General features: G+C 42.9%; 1 protein-coding gene across 2 annotated transcripts in view; it reads right to left on the reverse strand.

The window, feature by feature from the left end:
- The window catches only part of WDR25 (WD repeat domain 25), a 139,181-nt gene that overhangs the window by 2,325 nt on the left and 119,854 nt on the right, over positions 1 to 17,002 (reverse strand). For both annotated transcript variants that reach the window (XM_044917903.1, XM_044917904.1), the window contains one exon: positions 379 to 549. In XM_044917903.1, coding sequence (XP_044773838.1) covers positions 379 to 549 — 171 coding nt within the window. The remainder of the gene's footprint in view (positions 1 to 378; positions 550 to 17,002) is intronic.

Raw genomic sequence — 17,002 nt, forward strand, 5'->3', positions numbered from 1 at the left:
GGACAGAAACCCAGGGGCTGGCTGGGGTGGCAGAGGGAAGGTAGAAGTGTCCTGGGTTGTGTGGCAATCTTCTACTGATCTGGATGGATGGCCCCTCCACACCCTTCCCCTACAGAGTGGCCATGCCAGGCAGAGGATGAGTAGGACAGCCATGGAGATGCTGTGATCTGGAACCTCTGGAAGGCTTTCCAGGCAGGCCTGGACCTGCGCTTGTCTACCCGACCCAAGAGATTTCAGGCACCTGAATGGTCTCTAAAGATCCTGCCTGCTGAGCCACCCCCACCAGGAAGTGACCTAGGATCTCAGCAGCTTAGGGCTACATGGCTACATCCTGCAGCTGAAACAAACTGAAAAGCAATGCCAAATAGGGTTTCTCACGTGGAAAATCTGGTTGGAGATTTTGGCAGAGCTCCGGAAATCCCAGGCAATAATGGTGCGGTCAGCAGAGTCCCGGCTCGAAGCATCTGTGCTGCTCAGAAACTCAGAGCCTTCCTGGAGGAAGAGGATGTCCAAGGTCTGCTGGATGGTCGCCTTGTAGCTTCTCACCACCTGCAAGAGTGGGCACCTATCATGCTGGTGGGCCTCAGGAGTACAGGGCAGGCACCCACAGGGAGGGCCAGGAGCCCAGCCAGCAGGTGGATCCAGTGAGAACAGTGCTGGGCTGCTAGGAGATACAGCCTTGCCTGATGGCCCCTCCCCACAGACAGTCCTCCCTGTCGCGTGCCCACCCCACGTCTACAGACACATGACCACCATCCATTAGCCACCCAGGGAGGCGTGATGATCTCTCCAATCACACCAGTCCTCTAGACAGCAGCTGGTGCCTGATAAAAGCGAGCTTTGGGAAGGGCCCATTGCCCAAGGGCACCAAAAGGGCATCAATGATGCCCACTGATACCAGGCCATATATTGTGAGAGGCTCTTGCTTCTAAAGACGTCACATAATTCACAGCTCACAAAACCCCAGCCTATTCTCTCTGGAATAGTAACTGTAATGCAGAAAGCCAGAGTCCCTGGAGACCATAAAGGCAGAACCACAATACACAGATTAGCTTTAAAGACACTTTTACTTATTAGCATCATGGCCAATATTTCATAGCTGCCTGTCTTGTAAACCAATGTGATTAACTATCAAGCAGTTCTTTTTTCTCCAGAGGATTTTATCACATTCACCTTCCATTCTAAAGCAACTGGTTTAGGTTGGGGGAGGGTCCCAGTATTGGGACTAACAAGTATCTCTACTTAACAAACTCACTGACAGCATGCTTTAGACTGCAATATTCAACAAGAGGCCAATACAAGGTGGCCTCAGGCCTTCCGGCTGGTCCTGGCTGGCCTGTTTACCAGCTCCCAGGGCGCCACCATGTGGCCACAGCATAAACACAGTTCTCTGGTCCCTCACCTGCTGACTGGGGAAAAAGAAGTCTTGACAAATTTTTTTTAAAAAACTGGAGTTCACAACCTCTAAAATTTTGCAGATATATTTTCTATCATCCTCTTTCAAATGTATATAAGTCAAATTCACATTACACGCAGCACTCTATAAAGTCAATTTAGGCTGTTTTGAGACCCATTCTCCAGATGAGGAACACTGAGGCTCAGAGATGTAGGCATTTGCCCAAAGTCCCACCGCCAGGGTGGTGGCCTTCTCCCCATCTCTGCTGCCTCCCTGGGGCCCACAACCCAGTCTCCTACTGGCCACTCCCTACCTCCATAAATAGGGAGACAATTTCCTGGGGGAGGATAGAGGCAAATGACTGCTCTTCTCTGAGCCTCTTCAGAAGCAGCCCCTAGCCAAGTTGATTTCAGGGTGAGCCCCCTGAAGCCTGAAGAGTGGTCCAGAGGCAGAAAAGAGAGGGCAGCCCTGCAGGCCTCTGAATACAGGGCAGAAAGCCAGCCTGTGGCTGCTCCCCAGCCCTGAGCCTCACAGAGTGTGGACGGGGGAGGACGTCTCTCCGTGCTCCCAGCCAGAGGGGCCCAGTGGGGGTGCTGGTGGCCAAATGCTCCACCTGCCCAGTCTGAGGCTGGGGCCTGGGGCGGTGGGGGGTGGGGGGGCATGGCGCGGCGCTGCATGCCTTCACAGTCTCCAATATGAGCTCCCTTGAGTTTGCACAACAGTCCAGCTCACAACAGTGCCACCCCAGGCTGTGTTTGGAATCCACCTTGGTGGGGAGGGGAGGGGCGGGAGCAACGCCCATAATCACGGCTCTGGAGCAGTCCCTCTACCGGCTCCTCCCATCCCAGCGCCATTCCAGTCACCCCTCACTTCAGCCACCCCAGGCTTCCATTGGCCCAGGCCACACTGGGCCTCAACGCCTTTCTTCCCCTTTTCCCAAAGCCCTCTCCGTCACCACCGTTCAGGTGAGGGACAGGAAACCCAGAGATGGCCAGGGTAGCAACTACCAAGAGAAGAGTATGTCCGGCCCGACTCACGCCCCTGGCTGCGGCTGATGCACTGAGCAGCTTGCCCTCCCTGGTGGAGGGGGGGGAGGCACGGGGTAGCCCCCAGAGCAACAGGAGCTCACACAGAATGGCCACTGGTGGGCTCACACACGTGCCGGGCACTTCCCAGCTCCCTGGCAGCGAGGACCGGGAGCTCTTGGGCGCAGGTTCCGGCCTACATGCCACAGACCCCTCTCCAGTCACAGCACCTTGATCCCCACAGGGGCTTGGGAAATGCACTGACCCAGGAAAGGAGACAGGAAGAAGAGGGCCCCCCTTGCTGCTTCTGAGTGCCAGGTAAATGGCAGCCACTGGGCAGGGGTTCCACATAAATGGTCTCATGAGGACAGCCCAGAGGTAGTTTTTCCCAGAGGGTGCATGCAGGCCCAGAGAGGAGCACGGTGCCAGGGGCCCTCAGCCTGTCCGTGACAGAACTACCCGTGAGCCCGACACACCTGCCTCCCAAGACAAACTTTCCAGGAGAATGAAAACCGTTGTTCTGTACGTTCCTGAGAACGGATGGAAACGGCCCAATTCATTAGGGCACCATAAAATTGAATGGCCGGGAAACAAGCCGTGTTACGGGCGATCCCTGCCAATGACGTGCTGTAAGAGGAAAGCTGACCTTTGAAGTGATCGCCGCCGAACGTGATTTACTCGCCTTCACAACTGCTCCTGCCCCGGGAAAGAGCAGAGGTGCCATTTGTGTGTCTAGCTGGTGGGTTTTATGGCAACCTTAATTACAACAACAGCTGGTGTGTCCCATCCCAGGGGCATGGGATGGTGCTGCGCGGGCCTAACTAGCTGGATCCAGAAGGGAGTCCTCCTCAGACTCTTCTGGCAGGAAGCAGATACTTGGCTGAAGGCTCTGGCTTTGGGGAAAGTGGGAGACGTAATCCACACCACGACATACTCAGGTATGAAAATCACTCAACATCCCTGAAATCTGACAACTGCTCGGCCCTCCGGACAAACGTGGGAAACTCTGGGCTGACTCTGGATTCATCCTTCCTCGCATCCCTGCCACTTCCAAAGGGCGCGGGGTTGGGGCGCAGGCTGGGCTCCGTTCCTGGCCCAGCTGCTTACATACTGTGTGCCTGGGGGAGTCCCTTCCCTCTCCAGGCCTGGCTTTTTGGTCATCACCACAAAGGGCTTGGACTGACAACAAGCAAACCTCTGCCTCTGGGCGCTGCTGGACCCCAGACAGGAGGACTGGGGTGCCCTAGCCCCCTGACCCCACCCCACCACTCCTCTGCACCCAAGCCTGAGGAAATGCAAGGGGAGACACTGCTCTGGGTCCCATGGGACCCCATGCTCCCTCAGTCACCTGCCTACCCCACACGACCGTGAGTTCCTGGGGACTGGCATCTGTCACATCTCCAGGTCGCCCTTGGGCAGCACTGAGTCTGCACAGCGCAGGCATTACTAAGGTGTGTTGAACCGATGGCTGGATAAGTGAATGAGTGGATACACAAATGGATCAGTGAACAAAAGGACAGCTTGAAAAGCAGGGACTTTGAGGTCTCTAGCTCCCAGCAACACCCTGGCACTTGGGGCTAAGCCAGCACTTGGGGAGCCGTCATCCCTGCCCTGTTAGACACCCTGGGGATGACACTCAGTCACAGGGTCCTCCTGTGGTCCTGGACATGGAGACAAAGGAAACCTGACTCTCAAGGAACTCTGAGGCCACGGTGGGGGTGGGAGGCAGAAGCAGAGTGCCTCATTCAATGTCACATCATCGCTGGCCCTGGGGAGGCTGGTGGAGGCCTCCCTCCCCCGTGGGAGGGCCCAAGCTCTCAGGCAGACACCCTGGGGGCCTGTTGCTAAACTTCTGGGTCCCGGGCAAACCACGCCTCTCTGCTTCAGCCTCCACACCTGTAAGGTGGGGAGAGAAATGGGGCCTACAGCTTGGGAGCAAACAAAGGCAATGTGCCTGGCTAAGTGGCTGACATGAGGCAGATGCTCAGAAACCTTCTCTTCTGGGGCCAGCCAGAGCCAAAGTCCCCAGCTCAGAGCTGTGGGTCCTTGGACAAGTTCCTTCTCCCCAGAGTTCAATTCTTTCTCCCTGTAAATAAACATTGGGGTCTCTTCAAATGCTAAGATATCAGGAATCTATGCATAAAAGCAAGCTGGAGAAGGGAGCAAAGGGCCTGTTTCTATAGTTTAAATTCACACAAGTAGCCAATCACAGAGCACACCAAAAGTGCTCTGTCAATAAATTCAAAATGGGTCAGAAACTTATGTTAAAAAAAAAAAAATAGAAAAGAGGACCTGATTGAGTTTTTCTACAACCTGGAGCTGGGGGAACCTTTCCTAGCCATGGCTCTGAGGCCAGAAGCAATGAGAAGAAAAATGGGTTAACCTCGCTACATGAAAATATTAATAATTTTAAAAACCATTGCACAGCACCAAAAAAAAGTAAGTAAAAATGACAAATGGGAGAAATATTTGCAACTTATATTAGAGGCAGAGGTTACTATCCCTAATACATAGTTTCTCAAAACAGGTGAGAAAGACCCAGCACCTGTACAAAAAAAATGCTAGAAAAGTGAACAGAGAGTTCACATAAAAGGAAATGTAACTGGTCCTTTCATTTGCTCATAACAAGAGAAATGCAAATTTAAATTACACAGAGATACCATTTCTTACCTATCAAATCAGCAAAATCCCAGTTTGACAACACACTCCATTAGGTGGCTGTGGGGCTTTAGCTAACTGTACACACTGCTGACAGAAACACAAAACCATACAATCCCTGTGGAGAGAACTGGGGCAACATCGAGCAAACTAACACATGCCTTGTTTCTCAGCAATCTGCATGACCCCACAAAGCAACCTGTAGGAGCGATCCCAAAGGCACACTGGCAAAACCCCAAAAAGATGTAAGTACAACACCACTGAAAGCAGCAATGCTTGTAAAAATAAAAAACTGGAAATAACCCAAATGTACATCCAGAAAGGACCAGTTGAATAAACCTTAGTACATCCACATTCCAGAAGGTGATGCAGCTGCGAAGAGTGGGGCCTGCCCTCCCGCCCTGCTACGGGGCGGCCTCCAAGACATACTGTCCAGTGAGAAAAGCCCCAGGTGGCGGAGAAACAGTATACAAGGTGAGTGGAAGAGGGGACAGGAATACGTGTGTGTGGCTTGCGTCCATTAAAAACAACAGAAAGATAAACCAGAAACTAAAGAAGTAAATAAAGAGAATGGAGGAGACAGGATGAGACAGGATTAGAGATAGTACTTAGAAGATGTCTGTAAGGGGCCAGACAGTAAACAGTTTAGGGTTTGGGGGACACATACAGTTACTGCTGCGTACTCTCCTGTGTGCATGTACATGTGTGAAGGCATGTGCACAGATGTGTATGTTACAACCATTTGAGAATGTAGAAACCATTCTTTTCTTTTTTTTTTTTTGAAGGTTTTTTTATTTATTCATTCGAGACACAGAGATACAGAGAGAGAGAGAGAGAGAGAGAACATGAGCAGGGGGAGAAGCAGAGGGAGGGGGGAGAAGCAGACTCCCTGCTGAGCAGGGAGCCCGATGTGGGGCTCGATCCCGGGACCCTGGGATCATGACCTGAGCCGAAGGCAGACGCTCAACCAACTGAGCCACCCAGGCGCCCCAGAAACCATTCTTTTCTTAAGATTTTATTTATTTTAGAGAGAGAGAGTGAGAGAGCACGTGCAAGCGCAAGTGGGGGGAGGGGCAGAGGAGAGAGAGAATCTCAAGCAGATGCCACGCTGAGTACGGAGCCCGACAGCGGGGCTCGATCTCAAAACCCTGAGATCGTGACCTGAGTGGAAATCAAGAGTAGGGACACTTAACCGACTGTGCCACCAGGCACCCCTAGAAACCATTCTTAGCTCAAGGATCGTACCAAGCCGGTGGCAAGCCAGATCGGGCCTATGAGCTATAGTTTTCCAATTCCTTCTCTAGAGTCATGTATATATTTTATAAAATGATGCAACCAAATTAACATAAAACAGGCTCTAAGATGTGAAAGCAAAATTAAGCAAATAAAACTAACCATGTGTTGAGCTGGTGGCTTAGCCACACAAATGGGATTTATTTTGAGAGGCACTAAAGGACACTAATATAATGGCACATCCTTAGTTGAATATACATTCTGAACAGAAAATCAGTAATTTGATGGTAGATCCTAACTGGACATACTCTGGGGACCAAAAGAACCACAAGAAATCTTAAACTGTCTTCAGTCGTCGCATAGCTAGTGTTGATATATATACCCCAAAAATTGTACGAAGGCAGATAGAAATAAAAATTTCCAGTATAAGAAAGAGAAAATATATAAAACCAAAGAAGTTAAAGAAAAATTCTATAATCCTAAATTTGAATTGGGGAAAAAAAATCAGTATTTTTTCTTTTTTAAGATTTTATTTTTAAGTAATCTCCACACCCTACAAGGGGCTCAAACTTACAATCCTGAGATCAAGAGTCACACGCTCCATCGACTGAGCCAGCCAGGAGTCCCTGATGTATTTCTTTTCTTAACAACAAAAATATTTCCTAGCTCTGTCCACAGAAGGGGCCTAGAAACAAGGAGCAACCACATCACTCAGATTACGGTCTCTAAACCCAGCTAAACCCAGAAGTGATAGATGACAGACCTCGGCACCACAACAGTGATTGTAACTGTCTAGCATACATTTAAGAAGGTAAAAGAAAGCAGGGCGCCTGGGTGGCTCAATCACTTAAGTGTCCCACTCTTGATTTCTGCTCAGGTCATGATCTCAGAGTTGTGAGATCGAGCCCTGCAAAGTTCTCTCCCTCTGCCCTTCCCCACCCCAATGTGCACTCTCTCTCCCTCTTAAAAGAAAAGGGCGGGGGGGGTAGAGGCAAAAGTGACCATGGTAGATAGAGACGTGGAGGATGTAGGAGTCCCCCATTGAACTTCTAGGGATGAAATACACAATGTTTGAGATGAAAAATACATTCGATGGGATTAACAGCAGATGAGCTGCTGCAGCAAAATAATAATAATAATAATAATGAACTAGAAGACACAGCAATTGAAATTATTCAAAACATACTGAAGGGAAAAAAAAGACTGGATTTAAAGATGAAATCTAGTTTTATTTAACCCAAAATGGAATAAGCCTGCTATGGCCTCTTATTCTCTCTCCTACCAATTACAACTAAAAGCTCTGGACAAAATTCACAAAGCAACTACCTAAAGGCTTTAAAGAGTAAATAACAGCAAGTGGGTTGGGGAGGGAAATAAAAATTTGCAAGGTAAGGGCCTAGATTTGTGGGGTTTGGGGGAGGGGGTTGCTTGTTTGTTGTCTTTTAACTCCTGACTTTGACAAATGGACTTACTGAATTAAGGAACTACATAGTGAGCATGGACAGCAAAAATTCTGAAATGAATCTGTCATTCTGGTCAAAGGAACAAGAAAATGGGCCCCTGTAAGCCAGAGAGTATGGGGGAAATTTAAAAATATATCCTCTTGCTCTCCTGCCATGACCCAATGCCAGCCCCAACCACAGGACCGCAGTGCTCTGGGTGTGCAGCACAAGTACATAAAACCGGGAAGGAAAACAACTGAATAGAAGAGCTGAGGGAAAGGACCTTTATTATAACAATGGTAAGGGGAAAAGCCACATTATTTTCTTCTCTATTTTCTCTGGCTACTTCGCCTTGAAAGGGATCCCAGTTATAGATATTGTGACGAGGCAGAAGGCTAACAGTCTGAGACAATGCCATCTCTCTGGGCAGAAGAACCAGGAAAGGAGGCCCTGGCGGGCCAGGCGGTGTGGGAGAAGTTCCAAAGAGGAGAGAGCTGAGAATCCTCTAGTTCTGTGTGTGAACTGACAGGCACCCCAGAACAATCCCTAAGCAATACAGTCATGGAACACACTCTCAGAAGCACAGCCAAAACTAGGAGAAGCAGAATACCATATAACCACCGCCCAAGTCTGAAACTAACCCCTTCGTGGCCCAGCATCACAAACGGTTTGAACACTGCAATGAAAATGGAACCACTGCCCAAAGAAAGAGAGAAAGAATTTGGAATCTAAATCTAACATGGTCACTTGCCTGTTAAGACAAACAAATCACTATTCTCCATAGAACTTCAATAGGACCCAGGATTTTACAATATTCAAAATGTGCAGGATATATTCTGAAGTTACTTGACATATAAAGAATCAGGAAAATGTAAATAGTAACCACCACAAAAGAGAAATGATAGATGTCAGCCCTGAAGTGACCCAGATGATGGAATTATCAGACACATTTAAATAGCGATTATAATAATCCTCAATGACATAAAGATAAACACTCTTTTTTAAAAATATATATTATTTATTTATCTGACAGAGAGAGAGTGTGTGTGCATGAGCGGGGGAGCAGGAGAGGGAGAAGCAGGCTCCCCACTGAGCAGATAACCCAATGCAGGCCTCGATCCCAGGACCCTGGGATCATGACCCGAGCCAAAGGCAGACACTTAACAACTGAGCCACCCAGGCGCCCCAAATAAAATCTTTTTTAAAAAGATTGAAAAGCAATGGAAATACCAAATATGCAGGGAAATAGAACATACTTTTCTATTATTAAAATATTTTAAAAATAATTTGCCGTTTCCAGCAAAAATAACAATGTATTGTGGGGACTGTAATATATGTAGAAATAAAATGTATGCCAACAACAACACAAAGACTATTAAGGGGAAAACTGAAGATCTGTACATTGTAAGATGCTCACACAAAACGTAGAGATCTAAGAGGATTTGAGGGTGGGCTGATAAGATAAAGACATATACTATGAACTCTAAAGCAAACACTAAAAGTAAAAAACAGCACAAATCCACAGATTAAAAAAGCAACAAAACAGATAAGATGAAATCATAGAAATACTAGTTCATCCAAGAGAAAAGGGGAACAAAACACAAAAACAAAGGAGAGAAGAGAACAGGTGCAACAAATGAAAACAAGATGGTGAGTTGAAACCCAAACATGCCAATGATTGCATTAAATGAAAACAGGATGAATACACCAGCTCAAAGGAAAAGACTGGTACACAGAACTAAACTAAAGATCAAGATCCAACTAAGTGCTGCCTACAAGAAACACATTTTACTTATTTTTTTAAAGTTTGTTTGTCATCTGCGGGTCAGGTCATGATCCCGGGGTCCTGGAATCAAGCCCCTCATCAGGCTCCCTGCTCAGCGGGGAGTCTCCTTTTACCTCTCCCTGCTCATGAGTGCTCTCTCACACACGCTCTCTCTCTCAAATAAATAAATAAAATCTTAAAAAATAATAAAATAAATAAGTTTATTATTTTTAAAGATTTTTACATTTAATTTAATTTTTTAAAGATTTTTATTTATTTGACAGAGAGAGAGAGACAGCAAGAGAGGGAACACAAACAGAGGGAGTGGGAGAGGGAGAAGCAGGCTTCCCGCTGAGCAGGGAACCTGATGTGGGGCTCGATCCCAGGACCCTGGGATCATGACCTGAGCCGAAGGCAGATGTTTAACTGACTGAGCCACTCAGGCGCCCCAGATTTCTTTTATTTTAGAGAGAGCAAGAGGTGGGGAGGGCAGAGAGAGAGGGAAAGAGAATCCACAAGCAGACTCCCCACTGAGCACAGAGCCCCATTCAGGGCTCAATCTCACAACCCTGAGATCATGACCTGAGCCGAAATCAAGAGTCAGGTGCTTAACCGACTGAGCCACCCAGGCCCCCCATTTATTTATTTTTAAGTAATCTCTACACCCAACGTGGGGCTTGAACTCAAAACCCTGAGATCAAGAGTTGCATGCTCTTCCAACTGAGCCAGCCAGGTGTCCTGAAACACATTTTAAATATAAAGACAGAAACAGGTTAAAAGTAAACACATGGCAAAAGATGTATCATGCTGACAGTTATCAAAGTAAACCAGGAACGCGGAGGTTAATGACAGAGGAGATTTCAGAATAAAGAATATTATCAGGGATAAACAAAGTCTTCTCATAATGATTAAAGAGTCAATTCATCGGGAAACAACAATCTTCAATGGTTATGTACCTAATAACAGAGCCTCAAAATAAACGAAGGAAAACTAATAGAACTTAAAAAGGAAATAAGACAAATTCACTCTTCTAGTCACAAATTTCAACCAGCTGCTCTTAACTAAGAGAACAAATGGACAGAAATATTAGAAAGGATACAGAAGACTTGAATAACACAATTTGCTAACTCAATCTAATTGAGACGTATACAACATTACTCTCAACAACAGGAGAATAAACATTATTTTCAATTACACACAGAACATTTACTAAGGTAGACCAGATTCTAGAACGTCAAACAAGTCTCAATAAACTTAAAAGGATTTAAACACACAATGTATGCTCTGTGCCACAACGGAATTAAAAATCAATAAAAGATATCTGGAAAACTCCCAAGTATTTGGAATCTAAATAGCACACTCCTGCAATAATCCATGGACCAAGAAGAAATAAAAAAGGTATTAGAAAGTATTTTTTTCATGAATAAAAATGAAAGCACAATATATCAACAGTTGTGTTAATGTAGCTGCAACACCCAGAGGGAAATTTACACAACAGTCTCCCCTTTCCCAGGGTTTTGCTTTCCAGAGTTTCAGTCACCGAGGTCAACTATGGTCTGGATGCAGATGATCCTCCTTCTGACATACTGTCAGAAGGTCAGTGGTAGCCTAACGCTATGTCACAGTGCCCATGTCACTTACTTCACCTCATCACACAGGCATTTTATTATCTCCTATCATCACAAGAAAAGGAAGGGTAAGTACAGTTTAATAAGATCTTTTGAGAAAGAGACCACATTCACATAACTCATATTATATTGTTATAACTAAGTTGTTATCATTGTTCTATTTTATTGGGTATTGTTGCTAATCTATTACTGTACCTAATTTATAAAGTAAACTTTATCATAAGCATGTATTTATAGGAAAAAACATAGTAGTTAGTATGTATATACAGGGTTCAGTCCCATCCCTGGTTTCAGGCAGCCACTGGGGGTCTTGGAACATATCCCTCATGGATAAGGGGAAGCTCCTGTGGTACTGATCTAGGTTAGAAAAGAACAGAAGTCTCAACTTCTACTTTAAGAAACTAGAAAAAGAATATAAAGTTAAACCCAAGGTTTAAGCAGAAGGAAATAATTAAGAAATCATTAAATTTTTAAAAGGAAAAGAAATAAAGAAAATCAATGAAACAAAAATCTGGTACTTTGAAAAGGTCAACAAAATTAACAAGCCTCTAGACAATTTATGCCAAAAAATTAGATAATTTTGATGAAAGAAAAAAGCTTCTCGAAGGACACAAACTACCAAAGGTCACTCAAAGAGAAAGAGAACACTGGAATAACCCTATATTTATTAAATAAATTTTATCTGAGATTTCAAATCTTCCCCAAAAGAAAATTTCAGGCTAAGATGACTTCACTAGTCAATTCCAGCAAATGTTACAGAAGAAATAATAGCAACTCTAAACAAACTCTTCCAGCAAACTGGGGAGAAAGGAACAATCCCAAAGTCATTCTATGAGGCCAGCATTGCCCTGATATCAAAAGGAGAAAAAGATATTACCGGAGAAGTACAGATCAATATGCCTTTGAACACAGATGTGAAAATTCTTAACACATTTTAGCCAACAGAATCCCAAATTATATAAAGGGGATAATAAATCATGATCAAGTGGAGTTTATCCCAAGAATGCAAGGTTGTTTTAATAACTAAAAAACCTATTGACAAAATCCACCATATTAACTGAGTAAATAGGAAAAACATTATCCCTCAAAAGATGTCAGAAAAGCAACTGACAAAATCCAGCAGTAATTCATGATAACAATACTCAACAAACTAGGAATAAAAGGGAATGTCCTCAAATTCATAGGGGCATCTATAAAAACACATAGCTTACATATGTAACTGTGAAAAAAAATGAATACTTCCCCTATAATACTGGGAACAAGGCAAGGATGTCCACCCTCGCCACTTCATTTCAACATGGGTCTAGAGGCTTAAGCCAATGCAATAAGTTGGAAGGAAGGGATAGAATGCAGCATGGGAGGGAGGAAGAAATGGCACCCAGATTGGAAAAAAAGAATTAAAGCTGCCTTTATTCACAGATGAAATGGTCATCTTTGCAGAAAATACAACAGTATCTACAAAAAAGCAACTAGAACTAATAAATGACAGAGTTATGGAATTCAAGGTGAATACACAAAAATCAGTGTATTTCTATATACCAACAATATACAATCAGAAATTGAAATTTTATAATACTACTTACAATAGTGTAAAAATATAAATACTTAGGGATAAACCTAACAACAATGTGAAAGAGTTATACAGTAAAAACTACAATAAGACACTGGTGAAAGAAATTAAACTAGATTTTTTTTTTAAAGATTTATTCATTTGAGAGAGAGAGAGAGCATGCACACGTGAGGAGGGTGGGTAGGGGCAGAGGGAGAGAGAGGTAGAGAAGCAGACTCCTCGCTGAGCACAGAGCCCTATGCAGGGCTCAATCCCAGGACCCTGAGATCATGGCCCGAGCAAAAATCAAGTCAGACAATTAATCGACGGAGCCACCCAGGCGCCCCAAACTAGATTTAAATAAATGGAAAAGTATACTATGTTTATGGATTGGAAGACTCAAAATTGTTAAGAATTCAATTCTCCTCCAAAATTGACTGGTACATTACATACAATATCATTCAAAGTTCAAGCAGGCCTTTTTTTGGTAGAAAATTGACAAAGTGATTATAAAATTGAAATATAAGTGCAAAGAACCTAGAATAGGCAAAATAATTTTGAAAAAAAAAAACCTGGAAGACTTATACTACCTGATTTCAAGACTCATTAGATGAAAATAATGAGAAAGATAACAAGAAGACAATGGGGTATTGGTGTAAAGACAAAGAAAGCAATGGGAGAGACAAGATTACAAAAATAGACCTACACATATTCAGTCAACTAATTTTCCATTGCAAAGGTGTGGGTATTGTTTTCAACAAATGTTGCAGGAATACTGAATATCCACATGCAAAACCAGGAATTTCCATCCATTACCTTGCACCATGTGCAAAAATTAATATGAGATGGACCACAGACTAATATAAAACCCAAAACTATACAACCTCTGAAAATAAACACAGAAGCAAATCTTCGTGGCCTTAGGTTAGGCAAAGTTTGCTTAGACGCAATACTAACAGCATGATCAGAAAAGAAAAACATCGGGAAATTAAACTTTATCAAAAATTTTAAATTCTGCTCTTCCAAAAATATAAGAATGAAAATACAACCCACGCACTGGAAGGAAGTATTTGCAAATCATACATGTAATAAACATGTATGTAAAGAACTCTCAAAACTCAGTAACACAGAAACAGTCTGATTTTTTTTTAATGGACAAGAAACTTAAACAGACATTAAAAAATATACATACAGATGGCAAAGAAGCTCATGAAAAGATGCACAACATCAGTAGTCATTTGAGAAATGCAAATTAAAACCACAGTGAGATGCCACTACACTCATTTCAGAATGGCTAAAATTTAAAAGGCCTATCATAGCAAGTGTTGGCTATGATGCAGAGCAATCACATTGTGTGCAGACCCTCACACAATGTTTGTGGGACTGTAAAATAGTGCAACCATTTAGAAAACTGGAAGTTTCTTCAAATTTAAACATACACCAGCATATGACCTAGACATTCTAATCCTAGGTATTTACCCAGTATCTTAAGTCTGCTCAGGCTGCCATAAAAAGGTACCACAGTTTGGGGCTTAAACAACAGACATTTATTATCTCACAATCCTGGAGGCGGGGAGTCTAAGATCAAGGTGCCCGCAGGGCTGGTTTCTGCTGAGGCCTCTCTCCTTGGCTTGAAGACTCCGACTTCTTGCCGTGTCCCCATGAGGCCTTTTCTCTGCAGCACAGAGAAAGCTCTGTTGTCACTTCCTCTTCTTTTAAAGACACCGGTCCTACTGGATTAGGGCCTCACCTTTACGACCACATTTAACCTGAATTATCTCTTTAAAGGCCCTATACAGTCACACTAGGGGGTAGGGCTTCAACATATAAATGGGAGAGGGGCACAATGTAGTCTGTAACACCAAAGAAATGAAAACATGTACTCACTAAAAGGCTTGCACATGAATGTTCATAGTAACTTTATTTGTAATAACCAAAAGCTGGAAACAACTCAATGCCCATCAATAGTAAATAGATAAACTATGGCATATCCTACTATGGTGGAATCCTACTTATCAATATGATGGGATAAAATATTATTTGTACACACAATAACATGGATCAATCTCAAATAATTATGCTGAATGGGGGGAAAGCCACATTAAAAAAGAGTACATACCCTATGACTATATTTACACAAAAAATTCTGGAAAATGGAAACTAATTTATAATGACAAAACAGATCAGTGGGTGCCTGAAGACAAGTGTAAGGCATGGAGGGGCAGGAGAAGAAATTACAAAGGAGCACAAAAACGTTTGAAGATGATGGATATATCACTTAATTTGACTGTGGTGATGGTTCCATGGACGTATACATATGTCAAAATTTATTAAGCTGTATACTTCAAATATGCAGTTTAATGTAGATCAATTATACTTCCATAAAGGTATTTTCATAAAGGGCTGACATGGAAAAAACAAAGGCAAAATAAAGATGTTTTTATAAACAAAAACTGAGATAATTCACCACCAGGAAGTCTGTATTACAAGAAATGTTAAAATAAGTTCTTCAGACTGGGGGAATGACACCAGATTGGTACTGAGATCAACAGGAAGGAAAAATAATGAAAAATAATAAATAATTAATAAATAAATAGTAACAACAAATGAAATATAATGAATGAATGAATGAAAGTAATAATAAAAAGTAATGAAACAAAGGCACCTGGGTGGCTCAGTTGGTTAAGAGTCTGCCTTCGGCTAAGGTTGTGATCCCAGGGGTCCTGGGATGGAGACTTGTATCTTTCACTTGCTCTTGCTTACACCTGCTCTCTCTCTCAAGTAAATAAATAAAATCTTTTATTTTTAAAGATTACTTTTATTCTTTAAAGACTGTATTTATTTATTTGAGAGAGAGAGCAGAGGGAGAGGGAGAAGCAGGCTCCCCACTGAGCAGGGAGCCTAATGTGAGGCTTGACTCCAGGACCCCAGCTGGGATCATGACCCAAGCTGAAGGCAGACGTTTAACCACCTGAGCCACCCAGATGCCCCAAATAAATAAAATCTTAAAAAAAAAAAAAAAAGTAATGAAATAATGTTAAGATCAATTTGAGGCCAACACATTTGACAACTTAGATGAAATGGACAAATTTCTTAAAAGAAAAAAGTTACAAAAGTGACTGAAGAAGAAACAGAACACCTGAATAGCCCCATATATACCTTCAAAATATTTTTGTAATACAAAAATCTTCCAACAAAGAAAACCTTGGGTCCAGATGTCTTCACTGGTGAATTCTGTCAAACATTAAGGAGGAAATAACACCACTCCTACACAAACATTCAGGAAGTACATGAGAGATTTCTCCACTCATTTTTTTGAGGCCAATATTAATCTTACATCAAAACAAGACTAAGACAACACAAGAAAAAAGTATAAGCCAAACAGAAATCTAAAATCCTTAACAAATTATTAGCAAATAGAATTAACCATATATAAAAAAATAATACATCATGACCAAGTAAGGTTTATTCCAGAAATGCATGGTTCATGTAACATTTCTTTTAAAAATCAATGTAATTCACCATATTAACTGAATATAGGAAAAAATACAGGTGTGGTAAAATCATTTGACAAAGTTTAACACCAATATATGATAAAAACCTTCAGAAAACTAAGAATAGAAGGTAACTCCCTTAAACTGATTTAGGATATTTTCCCAAAACCCATATCTAACATCATTCTTTTTTTTTTTTTTTTTTTTTTTTTAAAGATTTTATTTATTTATTTGAGAGAGAGAGAATGAGAGAGAGAGAACACCTGAGAGGGGATAGGGTCAGAGGACGAAGCAGACTCCCTGCCGAGCAGGAAGCCCGATGCGGGACTCGATCCCGGGACTCCAGGATCATGACCTGAGCCGAAGGCAGTCGCTTAACCAACTGAGCCACCCAGGCGCCCCTATCTAACATCATTCTTAATGGTGAAAGGCTGAATGCTTTCCCCATAAAGTCAGGAAAAAGACAAGGATTTCATTCTCACCACTTTTATTCAACATTGTACTGGAGATGCTAGTGATTGCAATACAGCAAGAAAAAGAAATAGATGCATACACACTGGAAAGGAAGCTAAAACTGTATTATTCACAGACAATGTGATTGTGTGTGTGAAAATTCCTAAGTAATCTAGGAAAAGCTATTAGGACTAAGACATAAATTTAGTAATGTCACAGGACACAAGGTTAAGAAAGTTAATAGTATTTCTACATATTAGCAATAAACACTGGAAAATAAAATTTAAAATAAAATTCCACTCACAATAGTATCCCAAACCATGAAATACTGAGAAATAAATTTAATACAATATGTCCAA

This window comes from Neomonachus schauinslandi, chromosome 9 (assembly GCF_002201575.2).
Source record: "Neomonachus schauinslandi chromosome 9, ASM220157v2, whole genome shotgun sequence".
In the NCBI taxonomy this organism is placed as follows: domain Eukaryota; kingdom Metazoa; phylum Chordata; class Mammalia; order Carnivora; family Phocidae; genus Neomonachus; species Neomonachus schauinslandi.